Source organism: Actinia tenebrosa, unplaced genomic scaffold, assembly GCF_029948245.1.
Source record: "Actinia tenebrosa isolate PJP-AT-01 unplaced genomic scaffold, QUT_ActTen_1.0 PGA_scaffold2__45_contigs__length_23673736, whole genome shotgun sequence".
Lineage (NCBI taxonomy): Eukaryota > Metazoa > Cnidaria > Anthozoa > Actiniaria > Actiniidae > Actinia > Actinia tenebrosa.
In genome coordinates this window covers 2,509,023-2,530,687 of record NW_028292579.1, presented here as the reverse complement: position 1 = coordinate 2,530,687, position 21,665 = coordinate 2,509,023, and the positions used below count along the sequence as shown (strand labels likewise).

The window sequence follows — 21,665 nt, the reverse complement described above, 5'->3', positions numbered from 1 at the left end:
AAAATAATCAGATATGAATTCAATGGTATAGACTCCTTGCAGCACTTGGGAATGCAGCTCAAATTAGAGGGCAAACAATATAGGAATAATGAAAAGAACGCTGCAATTGCTATATTATTAAAACAAAATGAAATGAAATGAAAGGAAATTCTCTTGACTAACCTGAACGTCCAGGTTCTCGATAGGCCGTTGTACAAGCACTAAGCACTTTGCAGTGGCGTTGCCAACAATGTTTGATGCAGTGACCGTAGAACTGTACTCCCCCTCTTCAGTGAAATTGTGTTGTTTGAAGACGACGAAAATGTCGTGTGCGGTGGCGTTTTCTACATTGAATGTGGGGAATAAGGCATTGATTTGGAGTTTTAGGTCGAAGTCTGTGCCATTTTCCACCACAAAGCCTATAGATGATGGCTGGCCCAAAGGAGTTCTGATGAGGTCCTCAGCACATCTAAGAGATACAATGTTCATTAAGAGAGAATTCTTTTCGTATTCAAGCAGTGAGCGCCAAAAACTATTTTCTTGAAGAAAGGCTGTTGTACAAGGCTAAAATCTTGTTATTCAGAAAGTTTAACTTGATTGGAAGTGATGAACGTACTTCCCATGTGCCATTTCGGTCTCACCTTTTATGTTCTATGTTTCTGAACCCGACAACGATTCTTCAATTGAGTGTATATCCGTGAAAACCTTGCACAAAATCTATCTGCACAAGTTTTTTAAAAAATACGTTCATTAGATCTCAGTAGACCGTAGACCTACATAACGTTGTTTAACATATTGACATCAGATTTTTATGTGTCTGTCCTCTTATTGACGATAAATTGCGTCATCACATTGTCAAAGTATAGTGTGGATCCACGAGGCGTAGCCGATTTTTACTGATCAAAACAACTAAAGGAAAGAGCGCGCGCTCGTTGACGTCAGCTTTATCTGTCTGTCCTCTTATTGATGATAAAAATTAACCAATCAGCGCGCGAGAAATTTGTCAGTTATTGTAAAAACTAATTTGTACAATTTTGTTAGTTAACTTTTTCACGGATATATGGTATGTACGACACCAGATAGAAAAGTTTGCGCATGCGTGCATTTCAGCACGTTTCTAACTTCGCGATTCTTCTTTTGTGAGACCAAGATACTGTATTAACAAACACAATATGAAAGAATTAGCCTTAAGTTTCAAGCATGGACACTAAGTTTTGCCATTTTGTGAAGTCCAATTTATCAGGCATGTTTGAAAGTCAAATTTACTTATATTTTGACTAATTTGCATAAGGTTTTAGAGCATGCGCAGACGTTTTTCACGGATATATGGTCAGGGTGTTCTCTAACAGCTATACTTACGCAAGTCCTTGGATGGCCTCGACGACTCTCGTGCAAACGGTCTTTGATAGCGAACTGACTGGATTACTTGTGATGACCTCGATGCAATGTACGCCTTTAGTGTTAAATGTGTGTGTGGCGTTGGGCCAAATGCTTTTCAATACAGGGCTCCCATCACTAAAGTTAAATGAGTGGCTACACCATGTGGAACAAGAAAAGAAAAAAAACATGTTATAAATTAACTGTTATGAATGTCGCGTTCTAATTGGTTTGGAGCGCGTGCTTTGTGAGAGCACATTCCACGCGCGCAATAACGGTTATTGTAACTTGCTTGCTGTGCTGTGTGCAGTTATAAAGCACTTGGGGATTGGCAGAACACTCGAGAAGTGTCCAGAAGCACCTTTATGACTGCACACAGCACGCACGCGCGTTTCCTATTCTTTCGCCAATAAAGTGAGCATCGCATGACTGCAAAATTGTGTCGTTCGTTGTCTGTGATTGACAACATACTTTGGACCAATCAAATTGCACATATATATATAGTTTTCACAATATTCACACGTCCTATGCCATTTAAAGAAATGAATGCGTTCGTCTATAAGCATGAATTAAGCTACAGTGTCTATACTTTTATACACCAATGTCAAGAACCAATCAGAAATAGCTGTGGAAAATATAAAATGAAGAACGCTGCATTATATGCTTTTATACACAATGGCCAAGAACCAATCAGAAATGGTCGTGGAAAATATCAGATGAGGAAAGCTGCATTATATGCTTTTATACACAATGGCCAAGAACCAATCAGAAATGGTCGTGGAAAATATAAGATGAGGAAAGCTGCATTATATGCTTTTATACACAATGGCCAAGAACCAATCAGAAATGGTCGTGAAAAATATAAGATGAGGAAAGCTGCATTATGCTGTATACTTTTTTATACCATGGTCAAACACCAATTACCTGAGATTGTCTGCCGCTATCACCACTTTGTACTCCAGTAACATACCCATTCCGCCGAATGCCGGGTACACCACGTTTAATGTACCATTCAGCTTCGGGTATATTAGGATATACTTATTGATTTTAGCACTACTTCCTACACTGTCAGTGACAATCATAACAACATTGTGTCCAGGTGAAATATTGGGGGTAGCAAAACTGTGATAGATGGTATCGTTAGTACAATTGACGGACACCGGGCCAGGAAATAACATTATGATCCTGGAAGAGAAAGAATAAAAAAGTTTTTTTAATGGTCTAAAAAGCAGCAAATGTAATATGGTATCTCGATTTTAAAGAGTTAGACATTGTTCTTGGTATTGCAGATGAAATCAGTGACCAAATCTTAATTAATAATTTATTTGTATTAGCAAAATACTATATATATATATATAAGTACATGATAGTTTTGATTCATCAGCTTTTTAATTATAAATCAAGCCAAGCTTTCGAGCATCTTGCTCTTCATCAGGGCAAACGGTTGTGACAGTTTTACAAGAAACACGCAACAAAACAATGTGCACGTGCTATAGTTAAATGTATCAGTTGCTAGGAGCGCGCGTGTTACGAAGGGAGAATTAATTGCGCGCGCTATTTTTATTTTATTTTATTTTATTTTTTTTTAAAGCTGACGAATCAAAACTATCATGAATCTTAACTCGGCTTACAAACACTTATTGGATATATAGTAGTTTTAAAAATCATAAACTGCCCTACGCTGCCTTCATTAATAAAGTTAAAATAACCTATTATATTGAATTAAGGATAGCTATTGAAAAAGAAAAAGCTGCATTTCACAACAATAAATGGAACAAACTCCTTGAATTTATTTAACTTATTTAACTCGTTTTTTGTTTTGGATGTATTTTTTCTTTTTTTTTTCTTTTGTTAATTGCATGTGTTTGTATTAACTTTGTATGTATACTGTTACAGAATACTTATACATAAAAAATGTTTAAAAAAATGTAATATGGGGAGTCGGGATGGTGTTGTGGTCAAACCCTCGCCGTGGTCTGAAATGGGTAAACATTTTGCCAACGCAAATTAGGCCTAGTTTTAGGATATAAAATATCCCTAGATTCCTCCGGCTCTTCTTCTCCCTTTTACAAGAAACGAAAACATCGTACAGCGTGCGAGATATTTTTGAGTCCTCGAATGTGTCGTGATACCTTAAATTTGTCATAGTAATGTTCTGTTCTTACCCATAATTCCCCGCTGGTTTAGTTAGTGCGAAGGGCACCATTGCGCCAGGTGCGTAGTAAGGGGGAGACCATGTGAAATTGAAGGAAAGAACTGAAAATGAATGGAAAATAATTTAATTTATTATTTTGCAAGAGACTGCCTTAATTTAGGTTATATTTTCTATAGAAATTGAAAAAAACCCCATTAGAAATATTTGCTTGTACCTCATTTTCGCCATCATCATCGTATCACCATCATCATCGTCATCATGACCATCATCATCACCACCAACGTCATGACCATCATCATCATCACCACCATCATCGTCATCATGACCATCATCATCATCGTCATTTTGACCATCATTATCATCGTCACCAACGTCATCACCATCATCATTGCCATCATCATCATCCTAACCATCAACACCATCGTCATTGTCATGGCATCATCATCGACACTATGGACATCATCATCATCATAACTATTATCATCACCATTACATCGTCATTATCATCATCATCACTATCATCATTACCATCTTAATCATCATCACCGACATCATCACCATCATCTTCTTCACCATCATCATCATCATCATCGTCACCATCATCATCATTATCACCATCATCATCATCACCATCATTCCCACAATCATCATCATCATCATCATTCCCACAATCATCATCATCATCATCATTCCCACAATCATCATCATCATCATCATTCCCACAATCATCATCATCATCATCGTAATCACTTTGTGGTTCTATACTTCAATGACAATGCTACGTATTTTTCCCCTTTATTTGTCAACTGGATATTGTATAATCCCATATTAATCCCACATCCCTTGTCTCTAACAGCTTTTAGAAGTACCGTACCTGTAACGTTAAGAAGGCATTTCATAACCACAGCACTGATCCCATTCTCAATGAACACGGCCAGTGACTGAGACCCCACTTGATCACACATAATCAACGACCCTTCCGTCCAGTTCGCTGATCCAAGTTTCACATACGTCGTTACTGGGATGACGGGAACGATACTGGAAGTAAAGTTAATCTTGCCTCCAACAGCGCAAAGGAATGAAGGCATATGGACAGTCTGTAAGGAGGAAACGAGTTTCTCGTAAGTACACAATATTTATTTAACACTACGCTCTAACAGTAACGATATCACTCTTATTTCTACGCCGCGTTACAGGACAGATATTACTTTTATGGAAAACGTGCGTTCATTTCCATTTCCAAGGATCCATTTAGTTAGCTTGGAGAATTATTAGGTTAAGTTCTAAGGACCGATTTAGGTCAGTCTAGTTTAAATCTGACTGTGGAATCAGCTTCGAAGGCTTTAAAAAAATCAAAAGACACTGAAATTTTTAAGAAAGAACTTGTGCAAAACCTATCGTTTCAATTTCGATATTTCATCTTTCTAATTTAGACTTAAATTTTTTATCAATCGTATACTTCTAGAGTATTTTAAACAAGAGAGAGGTTAGAAGGAATGTGAACTCTTCGAATGTATAGTACATTCTTACCACGTTAGAGATAACCTCCTTCACGGTGATTGTTTTTGTAAATATTTCACCGGATCCTCCAGGGTTGATGGTTAGCGTGACAGTATATACTCCAACACTGGTATATGTATGTGGTGTGACTGTTGATGTGTCAGAGAACGTTACTTCACTTGAACCATCACCGAAGTTCAGCTTATAGCCGTGGGTCATAGGTATCGTATGAGGACTTATGGTGATGTTACATGGGTAGCCTTTGCGAAGAAGTACGCATACGTTCAGGGGATTCGCTGAAACAAAAATGATCATAATAACAACGTCAATAGCGTATCTATGATAAGGATAGTAATAAGTATTATTATGAGGGGTTAATGGGACTACCCGATTGTAAGTTAAATACTAAATAAAACGCTAGGGCGAGCAAGTGCGTTTTAACTGGTTTAAAAATAAATGGATGAATGGATGAATGGAAGAATGGATGAATGGATGAATGAATGAATAAATAATGGGGTTGTTCTATAGCGCATTAACACATTGTCTCAATGCGCTTTACATTGCAGTGGAGGATTTTACGGGCTGCATATTTAGGCGCTATTAGCAGTGCAGCTTACAATCATGAGTGATTTATTAGTACGTTAGTGCTATGCCTCCAAAATCCAACCACGGCCTATTACTAATGTTTGATGTAGGGTTTGAAGTTCGAAGGAAAACCTGTCCCGGATTTTGAATTCAACCCCCACCACCCCCCCCCCCCCCCGCCCTGTTGTCAGCTTTAAGTCTATGTTAAATCTAGGTTTTCCATCGAAATTCAAACCCTACATCAAACAATAGAAATAGTAATGATAAAAAGGTAAATTATACACCGTGAAAAGGTGAAAAAACTTACTGACGTTTCGGATGCTAGTTCTTCGTCGGACTAGGCGAAACGTCAGTACGTTTTTTCATCTTTTCACGGTGTATAATTTACCTTTTTATCATTACTGTTTCACTAGTTTTTAGCTAGTTGTCTCTCAATAGAAATAGGGCGTGGTTGGTCTTTAATTTTTAGGCCAATCGTCAGTTAACTGTTATTAATTTAACAAGCGCTGGCCATAATGTTTTCAATCTACATTCTGATAGGTAACCCATGACTCCACTCGGAGTATTTGTACACTAATGATACAATAGGCTCGTCGCAGTTAACGGTCACGTGTCTGTACTGGTGAGCAAACTTTTTGTTTCTATTTCAAATTGGTGATTCTTTTTAGCTACTTGTAAAGAACTGAATGAAACGATGCGTAACCAGTGTGTTACGAAATGCAGTTTTATTACGATGTCTGGTTGTAGAAAGTCAACCAAGCAATCAATCTTCATTTAGTACCAAATTTACAAAATTACATATACTAAACTACTAGAATACAGAAAATTGGTACAAGCCAGCTGTAATAGTCATAGGCTAAACGAGACAATTGGTAAAGAGCAGGGGCGGCGGAACCGGGGGGGCATTCCCCCCCCACAAGATATTGGTTCGCATGAAATATAAATGCATAGTTTCGATTTGTGTTACTGTTATTAAGTTATTGTTGTGATTTTTTGCAGTCCCCCCCCAAAGATTTTTTGCAGTGTCCCCCCGCCCCCCAAAGATTTTTTTTGTTTTCTGAAGAGTGTGTTTGCTCACCAGTATATTTCACCCATGGGAATCAAAATGTTCATTCATTTGCTCTCAGTGAATTAATCAGTACGTGATTGCTTAGCTGCAAAGGGTGTTTTAACGAGTTATAAATTGTAATATTAGGACATATCGATTATTTTGAAATAGTTTTCGTGTTCTTACCAGGAACAGGTACGACAAATCTAGCCTGAAAAAGATAGGAAAGTTATGCCATTAAAAACAAAGAGAGATTTTCTGGAAAAGAAATGACTTAGTTAATAACTGTTTAAGACAATATTGGAAGTCAAAATTATTTTAGTTTATTTCATTTCATTTCGTTTCATTTCGTTTCATTTTCATTTCATTTTCATTTCATTTCATTTTCATTTCATTTCGTTTCATTTTATTTCATTTTCATTTCATTTCATTTTCATTTTCATTTTCATTTTATTTTATTTTATTTTATTTTATTTTATTTTGTTTCATTTTATTTTATTTTATTTTATTTATTTATTGTTTGTTTTTACTTTGTCTTTTTTTGACGGTTAAATTGCTTTTAAGGATTGGCAAGTTTTAGAAAAATTTAACTAAAAAAACTGATATTTTATCTACGGTAAATCGTGAAGATCTCTAGAAAAAACTTTGAATTTGAAATAGTACATTTATCTAACCCATCACATAGCAGTATAATTGAAAAAACGCGCATTAAGTTGACATATTTTAGATATCATGCCAAGAAAAAATTTTTATCGATGTATTATTGATAGTATATAATCCTTTGTCAGAATTGTAAAGTTTGTCGAAGATTAAAGTCCAAAACCTCAGTCAAAAAATTATACTTTGCATAGTGTTCAAATTAATTATATAGTTGATATCGTTTATAGCTTATATATTGAACTAGTTTACTCTTTAGTTTTCTTTCGAAAGATGGTTAGTCCAAAAAAAGTCCTCAGATCTTCCTCGAAAATTGAAGAAGAAGGGATATAAGAAGAGATTATATACTTGGAAAAACAATTTACAATTTTGAAAATGAAATATAATGATGTCGAAACGTACACCGCTATTTTGCAATTAGTCCTCGAGCGCGAATGGCCTATGAGTCAATAGCCCATGAGGCCGAAGGCCGAATTGTTTTAGTCAAATCCAACTAGTTGGTCAAATATTTAGATGCAAACAAGTCTTGAATTCAAGTTAAATTCACTTTTCGCTACTAGTAGGCTATAACTTATAGCTTAGTAGTAGCTCATCCAAATGAGAATTGAACTTCTGGAATTTCTGTTGAAGACTCATGGACTCTTTAAAAAATTCTAACTGCTGCGTTAGGATACGAATTAGATGATAGCATAATATAGCTAAACTGACGTAAAACGCAACTTAGGAAAAGTAGAAGAAGTGCAGAAAAATAAATGACCAAAGAGAATGTGCAAATTTGCATCTTCCTATCTTTGTAAAAGTCACATATTCAAACTTCTGATGTTTAAAGTGAATCATTCTTTGTTATAAAGTTTAAATGTGTAGTTAAATATCTAGAAATATTACTATCTTCTACTTACCAAGAATAGGATAAAAATGCCGAGAAGAGGGGAAACGCCAAGATGAAATGAGAATCTAGACTCCATTACATTGTCTTGTTATGTACTCCTATTTAAAAAGGATACAATATACATGGAGGGTTATTGAAGTTGCAATGATAAAAAAACAATTCATATTCAGCTTTGAAGGTTATAATGAATAGCGGATTGGGCGGCAGGTGGTTGTGTGTTTACATATTCGAAATATGCCAGCTGAGATTAAGTCAAGATTTAAAATTTTTTAAATAAGCAGAGAGAGAGAGAGAGAGAGAGAGAGAGAGAGAGAGAGAGAGAGAGAGAGAGAGAGAGAGAGAGAGAGAGAAATGACAGTGGTTAATAATAATAAATGAAAAACAGAGATCAGAAAAAGGAAAAGAAATGAAACATCGTTTTTTTTTCGATCTACAATTACAGTGGATGAATGACTCTGTAGAAATGCCACTGTTAAATCCCATTTCTTTCGTGGGAAGGAGGCGGGGGGGGGCAGGGGAAGGAAGTGAGGGAGGCGAGGGAGGGAGGGGGGAGGGAGGGGAGCAGGGAGAGGGAGGGAGGGAGAGAGGAGGTGGGAGAGAAGCGGAGATCGGAGGAGGAGTGTCTTCGAGGTATGGCGGCTGTGGGGAGGGCTGTTCTATTTTTTTCTTTACTTTGTTTATCTTTTTTCTTTTCTTTCTTCTTTATTTCTTTCTTTCTCTGTCTATCTGTCCTTTTCCTCCTTGTCCTTTACCTCTTCTTTTTTACTTTAGCGAGCATTTTCGCGCGCATTCTTTCTATGAAGAGTTGAGTGCGCGTTTGCTCATAGCAATGACTTCATTTAGCAAGATTTCTGATTAAAATTTAACAATTTTCAATCATTCTCATCTATTATCCCTTTGTAATTATTACAAGTTAAATCACGAATAGCCAAAGGCGGATTATTTTTACAGGCTTATATAAAAATAAAAAAGAAGTTAAACGGAGGAAGGAACTGAACCAGAAAAAAACCTTAGAATCAAGGGAGAGTCTTAGGCCCTGCTAAACGAGGAAACATATTTCCAGAAACATGTTTCCTTGAATGTTTCCAAAAGTGGCAAAACTGTCAGGGAACATCGGCAAACAATATCGGTTAGCGCATGCGCACTTTCAAGATAGAGCTAGCGTTGCTAAGTAACGAACTTTTAGGATGTTGACTTTCGTGGCTAAACGAGGAAACATTGAGAAACAATGTTTCCATGCGTCTTGGAAGCATGAAATGTTTCTGCCGCACAGCAGAAACATTTTTGCGTCTTGGAAGCAAAATTTCTTGCACGTAGCAATGTTTCGCATGTGGCTAAACTTTGGAACATACGCGCAGAAAACATGTTTCTGGAAACTTGTTTCCTCGATAAGCCAGGGCCTTAACAAACTCTACTCATATGTGATAACGAGTAATGCAGGTAATGCAACTCCAACCGTATTAATCTTTTGCTCCGACGAAGGACTAGCGTCCGAAACGTCAGTAAGTTTTTTTAATCTTTTCACGATGTATAATTTACCCTTTTATCATTACTGTAATAAACAGTGTTTGTTCCAGTCCTGACTAGGAACTTTTATATATTCGTGGTCACTGAAAGGACTCTAAAAGGGAGTATTCACTTCCTTATGACTTGGGCGTAATGTTTTCCTATTTCAGACCACGTGTCATTCCCTAGAGTATCATTTCTTTGTTTAACGGTTGCGCATGAGAAGACACATTAATATGGATACAACTCAAACAAAGAATCTTATTCTGAAGAGAATGACACGTGGTCTGAAATGGAAAAACATTAAGCCAAAGCTAGAGGTCTATTGAACGAAATTTCTCTTTTCTCATGTCGCATTGTTTTTTCAACTGATATCATAGAAAGTAACATATTATTTGTAAATATTTGCTATCAAATATGTAAAGTATATTCTGGTTTATTTATTTATTATTTATTTATTTATTTATTTATTTATTTATTTATTTATTTGACTTCGATTGTGGCGTATTTCTATCGACAAATGCTATTGGCTATTTCTATCGACAAATGCTATTGGCTATTTCTATCGGCAAATGTTATTGGCTATTTCTATCGGCAAGTGTTATCGGCTATTTCTATCGACAACTGTTATCGGCTATTTCTATCGACAACTGTTATCGGCTATTTCTATCGACAAATGTTATCGGCTATTTCTATCGACAAATGTTATTGGCTATTTCGATCGACAAAAGTTGCTGACTATTTCTATCGACAAATGTTATTGGTGCATATTTGCTAATATAATATATAGATTATATGCTTTCGTATCTGTTATGGTTATTTCTATCGAAAATATTATTGGCTAATACTATACACTATCAACATTGGTCATAAATTGCATATAATCTTGTATAACGAGTTAGAGTTCTTTCCCCCAAGTGTTTAATCTTTAAAAGCCGAGAGTTTTTTTTACTAAAAAAACTTAAATTATAATTGGTGTCGTGTGTGAGCAGATTTATTGGTTCTCTCCTGTGCTTCGAGGTTTTTTCTCTGGGTTCCACATCTTTCAACGCTCCGCAAAAAAACCAACTTCTAAATTTCAATTGGAAATAATAAAGAGGCACGCTGGGGAAATCAAATCCTATTTATTTTATATATTTTGATTCTCTTTTGCGGTACTTCTCGAGTTTCCCCAATTGTTTGGGTTTTTTCATTTTCAATTTAATTTTTTAGAAAAATTGAAAACTTCCGAAGAAAAGTTAAGCAATAATTATTCAATTTGCAGAGATAAAACGTTATAAGAATTTCGTGAACTTTAGCACGATATTACCCCCTTATTTATTTTTGTTATCAACGTTCGAAAAGATTTCATAGATTAGTATAAATTTGAAAATACAGTTTTGTTTATCTTTACTTTGAATTGAAAAAACAATGAAAAATAGTTAGGTTGTTAAGGTTCGTTTTGGAATGACGCTTGCGAAATTTATATTTTTTAAAATTTCGCTTCTAGAAAGTGATGATTTTGACAAATAAGTACCAATTTTTTTTCGCTTTTACTCAACCTGGTAAAAATCATTTCGTAAAATAAATCAAAGGAAGAAAGATTAAAAAAGAGAATATACCGACATATTTTATCGTAGCAACGTTTTTTCAACTTAATTTTGTGAAGTAACAGAAAAAAATAAACTTGACAAAAGAAACTGCATTTAAATGGTATTTTTTTGATTAGTTTGCAGATGAATGGCTTCTCTCCGAAATAGCTCAATTCTTTTCCTTCCAAAGGACTTTTTATTAAACATGACAGGTTTCGTACGAATGACATTTAGATTGGTATTTTGCTATTATACACTTTAAATAGTCTAATAAATATTAGGTTTATCGGAGAAGTATTTTTTATCATTTCCTTGACAGTAGTGGTTATTAGAAATTTCGGGTGAGAAATATTTTTTACTTAAATCTTAAATTTGTCTTTTCTAATTCTTTTTTAACGGGAAAAAGGAAAAGAAAAAAAAAGGTTACATATCATAGATTCTCAAAGAAAATTCCAAACCAATTCCTCAAGAATAGCCATGAAATTTTTCTTCAAATACAGCCAAATTTTTTTTTAAATTTCAAAAGCAACCGAAAAAAATAAACTTGACAAAAGAAACTGCATTTAAATGGTATTTTTTGATTAGCTTGCAGATGAATGGCTTCTCTCCGAAAAAGCTCAATTCTATTCCTTTCAAAGGACTTTTTAATAAACATGACAGGTTTAGGTATTTCGCTATTATACATTTCAAATAGTCTAATAAATATTAGGTTAATCGGAAAAGTATTTTTTATCATTTCCTTGACAATAGTGGTTATTAGAAATTTCGGGTGAGAAATATTTTTTACTTAAATCTTAAATTTGTCTTTTCTAATTCTTTTTTAACGGGAAAAAGGAAAAGAAAAAAAAAAGGTTACATATCATAGATTCTCAAAGAAAATTCCAAACCAATTCCTCAAGAATAGCCATGAAATTTTTCTTCAAATACAGCCAAATTTTTTTTAAAATTTCAAAAGCAACCGAAAAAAATAAACTTGACAAAAGAAACTGCATTTAAATGGTATTTTTTGATTAGCTTGCAGATGAATGGCTTCTCTCCGAAATAGCTCAATTCTATTCCTTTCAAAGGACTTTTTAATAAACATGACAGGTTTTGGTATTTCGCTATTATACATTTTAAATAGTCTAATAAATATTAGGTTAATCGGAGAACTTTCTCTTTTATCATTTCCTTGTTAGTGTGTTGTTTTTTTTTGAAATTTCGGGTGAGAAATATTTTTTACTTAAATCTTAAATTTGTCTTTTCTAATTCTTTTTTATCGGGAAAAACGAAAAGAAGAAAAAAGGTTACATAGCATAGATTCTCAAAGAAAATCCCAAACCAATTCCTTAAGAATAGGCGTTAAGTTTTTCTTTAAATACAGCAAAAAAAATAATTAAAAAAAAAAATTTCTAACACATCTTTATACAGTAAGCCACTTGTATCTCACAAATGATTTTCACGACAGTTTTTCAAATCTTCCTTCAAAGTATTTTACCGCTTTTAAATCCTCTTTCTTCGTAAAGAAAGAATAGCTGTTAAAACATTATAATTACGAACAATCTTCAAACTTAACTAAACAAATATCTAAAAAAAATGAAGGAAAAATATATCAGCGATAAAAAGTTAAAATCTATAGGAAGCTTTATAACTGAAAAAAAGTTATACCAGCGAGTTTGTAAATTTTATTTTTCTAACTTTGCAATGACTTTATACTACCGGAAGAGTTGCGGTATTAAAGATTCATTAGTCGCCAAAGACGATTTGTTTTAGAAATCATTGGTTAACCAAAATGAATCGTGAATTATTGATAACCATCTGAAGTTGAAATCTTTCTTTCGACTTTATTATTCTTTTTTTTACTTCCTTACATCGTTCGCCGAAAAATACCGAAATAACTATCGAAATTTTTTACTCGAAATGGGAAAAGGATCCGATAATCAAAAAATGTTAAGAAATGATAAACATATAACAGCTGTTTTAAAAATCCCCAGTTCGAAACGCCTCGAAATTTATAGTATTACCCAACAATATACGTATGAAATACAATCAAGATTTGCAGGTTTTTTCAAAGATAAAAAAAGTCATGAAAATTCTTATAATATTGATTAATAATAAAGGTATGTTCTCATTTTTGGTTAGATAATTCTATATATTAATATTGCTTATTTTGACAAGAATTAAAGTCACTTGTAAAACAATTTTCCGGTAAAAAAGTATCAAAAAGTTTACTTTTTCCCCAGCGAAAAGAAAACAGTATTTGGTTAATATTGTCCTATGTATATACGTATAACCCTACCAAAGCCTAAATACCAAACCCTAAATGTTAAGTTAGAAGTGTCGGTAGGATAGTTCCGAAGGCTAATTTTCCGATTTGAGTTTTTGACTTTATCTTTCCGTCCACTTCACCTTAAATTAAATAAATAGAATAGATACCTTCGACTTCTGGAATCCTCTTGTAAAACAGATCTGTAGAAGCGGCGAGTCAGATATTTTTTGGCAAATTGATCTTGACATATAATATTTTTTAGTTTCTTTATATTTGTTCTGCGACGAACCTAGCAAAGTCATGGATAATTAGCAGTTTGATCCCAAATATTTTCACCTGTTTTGTGATGTTCGCTCACCTCATTCGCCAACTAGAATAATCAGCCCTATACAATAGCGACTGAACACAATACGCCATAGCTACAACCTTCTTATTAAAATTAAAGTATATATCAGGAAAGCAATTCTATATTAGCAAATAAAACTGGAAGATAAAAAAAAGATCTATCTTACTATTTCTTTCTTTTGACTTCACTAGTAGGTTTATCTTGCATCGGAAAAATTATTGTATTTCCCCAAAAAGTTTGAAAAGTTGAAAGATTTTTTTAAAACAATATGAAATATTATTTGAACAATTGTAAAACTGACGTAGACTCTACGCAAGTGCTTCCATAGTTCTAGCAGATATGAGAGAAATTTAAATTTAGAAAAAGATTTAGAAAACTTTATCTGGGATACTTGCTCAAAAAGTATCAGGAATCTTTATATATTATAAAATCGAACTAAAAAAGTTCAACATTTTGTGCTTTAGATTGAAGAACTCTAGAATTGCTCTTCTATATATACTAAACCGTTCGTATGAATTCTGACGAAATTACCACTATATATACAGCCAATGTCGTTAACCTTGTCCACCGAAAAAAGACATTTACACATTTACACATTTACACGTTTACACATTTACACATTTACAGTAGATAGATAGATAATTTGTAACACCGTATGGTATGTAAAAATGAAACTGACGTTTTGGACGTTAGTCCTTTATCGGAGTAAACCATTTAAATGGTTTACTCCGATGAAGGACTAACGTCCGAAACGTCAGTTTCATTTTTACATACCATACGGTGTTACAAATTATCTATCTATCTACTGTTTTACTGAAAACACCGACGCAGTTTACACTAGTTTTCACTAGTTTTCCACCTTACACATTTACACATTAACACATTAACACATTTACACATTTACACATTTACACATTTACACATTTACACATTTACACATTTACACATTTACACATTTACACATTTACACATTTACACATTTACACATTTACACATTTACACATTTACACATTTAGACTAAAAGAAATATCACGTGTTTCATTATTTATTCTTTGCCTCGTGTGCGTCAGCCTGAACTTTAAATGTAAAATTCAACTCGTGAATCGAAAATCCAGAATGCCCGAACATATAGTGAGGATTTAAGATGGAGAATGGTATTGCAGCGTTTGTTTTATGCCAGAACGTTCGAGAAAACACGTGATATTTCTTTTAGTCTAAATGTGTGAATGTGTAAATGTGTAAATGTGTAAATGTGTAAATGTGTAAATGTGTAAATGTGTAAATGTGTAAATGTGTAAATGTGTAAATGTGTAAATGTGTAAATGTGTAAATGTGTTAATGTGTTAATGTGTAAATGTGTAAATGTGTAAAAAAAATTTTTCGGTGGACAACGTTAATGACATTGGCTGTATATACTCATAATATTAAGGAAGGAGGAAAATCGGCTGGCGATTTTTTTCGGCGGTTTTTGCTCCAGTTTTCAATTTTTTCCCCGTTAATCTTGCTGTACTGAATAAAGCTTTCAAGCTTTACCATCCTTTACTAAGATCAAAATCGCCGGAAAATCAAAGGAAACAAATCGCCGAATAAAAGCGCTAGTGTAAACGGGGTAGATTGAAAAGTTTTGAAAAGAATCCCCAATGGTGTTGCCATGACGATAGTAGTGCATGCGTCTCAGTTATTTAACTTTACGAGTTTGTTTCCATAGTTGGCACAAGTCATTTAATAATACCTTAATGTTTGTTAGGATTTAATGGCGGGGCTGCACAAATTAAGTTGGAGCTTCGTAAACAGCGATTTTTTACTGTGGTTTCAATTACTCTTTACGCATGGAGCTACTAGAACTAGACGTCCAAGTGAGTGGGCTGAAATGAAAATATAGTCTTTAACCCGATGTTGGAGTGGAGTTTTTTGTCTATTTGTTCCTTTTCCTCTTCCATTTTTTGTTTCTTTCTTCTATTTTTTCTTTTATTTATTTATTTATTTATTTATTCAATTCTTAATTCTTCATCTCGTACCGTGTCAATACGTTAAGATTAAATGAATAAAAAGCCATTTCAATGTTACGGAATGTCATACCTAGTACGTAAAGTTAGTACCGTATGTTTCTCACTCATGCGATAACTGTTCGTATTGTAAGCCATTTCAATGTTACAGCATGTCGTACCGTGTACGTGCTGTAGGTCAGTACCGTATCTTTCCCACTCATACGATAACCATTCTTATGGGAAGCCATTTCAATGTCACGGCATATCGTACCGTGTACGTGCTGTAAGTCAGTACCGTATGTTTCTCACTCATGCCCCAAGTAAACAACAACAATTAAGTAAACAACACGTACAAGTTTCGTCTTTAACTCAGTTTATTACCACAACGAAAAGGCGAGAACTACGATAAGTAATCAATAGAAATATTGGAGTAATTATAAATCTACAACGTTGTCTTTCAAATGACTATAAGTACTTCTGTAGTCTTACACTAAATACACTGCAACTAGGATTGACTTAGACTGGTGTTTGACCATCCTAAATTACCTATTTACGAACATAGCGACTTCGGCTGTCTGACAACATACGATATAACTTATACGACATTACTATTGAAGTAATTTTATATTTTAAACAACAACTAAACAATCTTGAAAACGATTGTTTAAGGCAAACCTGAGATCAATTGTTTTTCTTACATTCTCTAGTTTTGCGTAAAGGAAATAGACTTCTAATGTTTAAGTAATATATAATAACAATGTTTTACGTACCAGTTCTATGATTTCTAGTCTTTTAACTGACTTAATTAACACAACTTTTCTTGACTCTCTTTGCATGAACTTAACGTCGAACACAACTGAACTGATGAACGAAAAACTAACGTCAAAAACTTCATCAAACTTTATTTTTGTATCTTCAAATTTCTAACGATGAGTGCGCGCGCTAAAAACTTAATGAAAACAAACAGAAAATATTCAACTTGCCACAGTCAGTACCGTATGTTTCCAACTCATACGATAATCATTCTTATAGGAAGCCCTTTCAATGTTACGGCATGTCGTACCGTGTACGTGATGTAAGTCAGTACCGTATGTTCCCACTCATACGATAACCATTCTTATAGAAAGCCATTTCAATGTTGCGGCATGTCGTACCGTGTACGCGCTGTAAGTCAGTACCATATGTTTCCCACTCATACGATAACCATTCTTATAGGAGGCCATTTCACTGTTACGGCATGTCGTACCGTGTTCGCACTGTAAGTCAGTACCATATGTTTCCCACTCATACGATAGCCATTCTTATAGGAAGCCATTTCACTGTTACGGCATGTCGTACCGTGTACGCGCTGTAAGTCAGTGCATGTACCATATGTTTCCCACTCATACGATAACCATTCTGATAGGAAGCCATTTCACTGTTACGGCATGTCGTACCGTGTACGCGCTGTAAGTCAGTACCATATGTTTCCCACTCATACGATAACCATTCTTATAGGAAGCCAATTCACTGTTACGGCATGTCGTAATGTGTACGCGCTGTAAGTCAGTACCATATGGGAAGCCATTTCGATGTTACGGCATGTCGTACCGTCTATTAAAATATTTCTAAGCTATATACTACGAAAATCACCGAACAGTCATGCACGCCAGCTCTTGTATGATTTATGCTTGTTTTTATCTCAATGCAGACGTCCTTGAATGGGAAATAATAGTCTTGTTTTTGTACTGTTTTAGGTAAATAGTTAACTCTTTCCTATACACCTATGTAAAAAAACGTTGTCGGTCGAAGAAGATCAGAGATTGGCGATCTGAAACTAAATATGATATTTTCTGGCTAAAATATGAAAAAGAAAAATTACCTTTCTAACTCAATTATCATACTTCATATTCCAATCTAAAAGGAAACTACGTTGTTCGACTGTGAATATATTACATTTTGCAGCATTTTACTAGGTGTACCAAGGCCAGCTTTTCTGTTTCCCATGTTGAGAAAGGCTTGTTCGGTATTAAATACTGCAGTGATAACATACAGTTTTAGAAGTAATGTTTCCAAATACGAGTTGCTGTATTCTATTCGCCGAGGCATTTGAAATTCCACTCGGATTTTGAAACCCCAATAGAATACAGTGACGAGTATTTGACACGACATCTTATACTCTTTTTGTTATGTTTGTTTTTATTTCAAAGTTCTAGTACTTTGAAATATTTCAAAGCCCGAGTAGTAGGACTAGTAGTAGGATATTTCAAAGTACTAGAACTTTGAAATGGGTGCGGTCGTATTTGATGGGGGTTTCAGGCCCCGTCCACACGTATCCGGAAATGTTTTTGCGGATACGAAAATGTTCGTGTCCACACGCAGCGTATTCGAATCGTTTTCGCTGTCCACACCAATCCGGAAATTTCTTGATCCGCCCTGACGCACGCTAGTGCCTAGTCCCTTTGACGGATAGTTTTTCTTATTGAGCCATGCGCAAAATCGTATTTACGTCATCGCATCCGAAAATTTGCGGATACGACCGTCCACACGTATCTGTATTCGGGGCGTATTCGAAAATTTCCACTCTGGAGACCGTTTTCGAAAATTCCGGATACGGATACAAAAATTTCCGAACACGTGTGGACGGGGCCTCAAACTACTGCACGTGGTACAAATAAGAAACCCTGGTTGGTCGATGAGCTCATGAATAATTAATGAGTATAAGATGGATATTTAGGCTTTGCGTTCATAGGTTTTCTAGATTCTTCAGTCCATAAAAGTAAATTAGGTCAAACAGTGATTAACGCAAGGGCGCATACTGTGATCTACATTGTGATCACACTCTCGAAGTTCTGTCAACTTAAAACTTCAAATACGATTCTTTCGAGACTATTCGTGGCATTTTATTGGCTTCCAAGAAACACTCAAAAAACGTTATACAGATATTTGCGCAGTATGTAGTTTGAAGAGAGTCTACTGGTGACACCTAAATGGCTTCCTATAGTCAGTAAAAAATGTTATACATATATTTACGCCATTTAAATGAATTTTGTAGGGGAAGTCTATTCGTGGCATTTAAATGGCTTCCTAGAAACATTGTTTGTGAGATCTGAGTTTGAAGAGGGTCTATTCGTGACACCCAAATGGCTTCCTAAAGTCAGTAAGAAATGTTATACATATACTTACGCCATTTAGATGAATTTTGAAGGGGGAGTCTGTTTGTGGCATTTAAATGGCTTCCTAGAAACATTGTTTGTGAGATCTGAGTTTGAAGAGAGTCTATTCGTGACACCTAAATGGCTTCCTAAAGTCAGTAAGAAATGTTATACATATACTTACGCCATTTAGATGAATTTTGAAGGGGGAGTCTGTTTGTGGCATTTAAATGGCTTCCTAGAAACATTGTTTGTGAGATCTGAGTTTGAAGAGAGTCTATTCGTGACACCTAAATGGCTTCCTATAGTCAGTAAAAACTTTTATACGTATATTTAAGCAGTAATGTAGTTTGAAGGAAGGCTGTTTTTATCATCACTAGTGAAGATATGGAAAATATATTACTCAGGTCCCGTACGTAGTTTGTATGATGTATATGTATACACTTATTTCAATAAAGTTAGTCACCTGAAAAGCTACAAAGCTGAGACAAGGATTATGGGTAGTTACATTTTACATGTTTCAACCGCTTTAATAACTGTTGATGGATTTTAGATCTTTTACCATTTACAGTCTCACCTCTTCTGAGCATCCTCAAACTGCAAATTGTATCAAAAGCTTTACTTGTTTGATATGAAAAGTTTCCCATGATCCTCAGTGATCTCAGCTTTCTAGGTTTTTTGGTGACTAACTTTATTGAAATAAGTGTATATTCAGGTGAAACTAGCGAAATAAATAAAGACCAATTGATTTATTATGGACTTTACGGCCTGGCCCTTAAGCTGGATGACTTTGTATGGGGGCCGCAGCTGTTTAGTGCAGTGTTGTATTATTATTATTATTATTATTATTATTATTATTATTATTATTTATTATTATTATTCGTAAATTGATCTTTTTATTTGTTTGTTTGCTTTCTGTTTTTAGATGTATTAGCTGATGAAGAAAATTGAAGAATGAAACTACTAGTTAGGCTTCCATTTTGACTGTGGTTGCTCCCTCCTTAGAGACTTGACAGTGCTTGAGCAGTTGAACTCCTGCTACCAGTGCTAGGCTGTCTGGCTTCCCATCCAAGCAATGGATTCGCTGCAATGAAGCTCGAAGAAAGGAAGTCTTTTCGCCAGTAAGTGTTTAACACAAGGCAAGATCAAATATTCTCTTACTGCAATCTCAGTGTTAGTCCCTTTGACTCAGTGGCGTATTTAGGGGGGGTCTTAGGGTGCTCGCGATCCCCTTTCTAAGCCACAAAAGCGATAAAAAAGATCAAATCGTACCATAGTGTTATGACGTCATAGTAAAAGTTTGGTGTGTAGGGACCCCACTTTGAAAAATCCTGGATACGCCTTTGTGACTGACAAACATGATATGATTAGCTGAGTTGGGTTTGGGTGGAGTGGGAGCAGAGAAGGGAAAGGAAGACAGAAGGAGTGCACCGAGCTGTCCTATATGCCAATGTACCCCAAAGTTCTTGAGGAGCCAACGGGGCACATTCTACCTACTCTTGCTTGAGTCACTGCAGAACAAGGGGAATAGTTAAGAAATAAAACAGCTTTTTTCGTGCTCCGTTCAGTAATAAAGCACGCAGGAAGTGGCGTAAGCACGAAAGAAGTGTTGAGTGCTTACGGCGCTTCCTGCGTGCTTTATTACTGCACGGAGCACGGAAAAACCTGTTTTATTTCGCTTTTAGTATATAGTTATTAATTTTCTTTCGGTATTGAATTTATTTACGCAAAAATAAAGACGGTCGCAGGATCTTGCAGCACTTCGCGCGCGCGGATGGCGTCAGCTCTGTGCTCCGTTCACTAATAAAGCACAGTTTTCGACCAATCAGCGCGCGCGTATTATCCCAACTATATAATAGAGAGGCGGGGACCAGGGCAAATCTCATGCCAATAATGCCTTGAAACCCATAAACATCACAGTCCTTTTTGATGATTTCACAACGAAAATTTGTTACCAAGTTGTTATGTTTGAGTGACAACAAAACAATGCATCCAAGCTGAGGATGGACTTGATATGTTCATTAATGTATTTTATCAAGTTCAATCTCGAAGGGAAGAGCTTGCGATGAGCTTGCAATGATAAAGACAACCTGTTAAAAAAGGTCTCTATCATTGCAAGCTCACCGTTCGTCTCGCTTCGATGCAAATGCGATGAAAAGGACTATTTTGATACCGCTGACTTGAACAGTTGCTGGCCCAACTTTTTTCCTTTTGGAGGTGCTAATGAAATACCAATATTACTTGATATGTTCATTTATGTATTTTATCAAGTCCAATCTCGAAGGGAAGAGTCATGATAATGTTAATGATTTATGATTTATATAACGCCTTTTCTATATGGATATAATCATAGTATGATGGTGTAGGCGCATAGAGAATAATGGACGAAATCAACTCACTTTTAATGGATATTCATCACCTGAAAAGAAATAGCTCGTTATGTTAAAATAACGCAATTGTGTAAACGAGATAATTGATCACTCTAACTTAGTAAATAGTTGATTGGTAAAATATTTCTTGATTAGTGATGCGTCTATGCTAAGTTATGAAGGTTTATACTTGATGATGACGTCGGGTAAGGTATTTGAGTGTTTTTGTTGTAACTAGTAATACTAAATGCTGGCCATTTTGAAAATAAAAATTTAAAATAGCTTTAATGTAAACCATGATTTAAATTATGAT

At 35.0% G+C, this 21,665-nt stretch overlaps 1 protein-coding gene across 1 annotated transcript in view; it reads right to left on the bottom strand.

Annotated features, from left to right (window-relative positions):
* The window catches only part of LOC116289756 (uncharacterized), a 34,680-nt gene extending 20,908 nt beyond the window's left edge, over nucleotides 1-13,772 (bottom strand). Inside the window, exons 1-9 of the mRNA XM_089033530.1 lie at nucleotides 13,683-13,772; nucleotides 8,201-8,288; nucleotides 6,831-6,855; nucleotides 5,042-5,307; nucleotides 4,386-4,608; nucleotides 3,522-3,612; nucleotides 2,281-2,541; nucleotides 1,339-1,512; nucleotides 163-448 (exon numbers count right to left, since the gene is read on the bottom strand). Coding sequence (XP_088889656.1) covers nucleotides 163-448; nucleotides 1,339-1,512; nucleotides 2,281-2,541; nucleotides 3,522-3,612; nucleotides 4,386-4,608; nucleotides 5,042-5,307; nucleotides 6,831-6,855; nucleotides 8,201-8,266 — 1,392 coding nt within the window. The 5' untranslated portion in view covers nucleotides 8,267-8,288; nucleotides 13,683-13,772. The remainder of the gene's footprint in view (nucleotides 1-162; nucleotides 449-1,338; nucleotides 1,513-2,280; nucleotides 2,542-3,521; nucleotides 3,613-4,385; nucleotides 4,609-5,041; nucleotides 5,308-6,830; nucleotides 6,856-8,200; nucleotides 8,289-13,682) is intronic.
* Nucleotides 13,773-21,665: the final 7,893 nt, after the last annotated feature.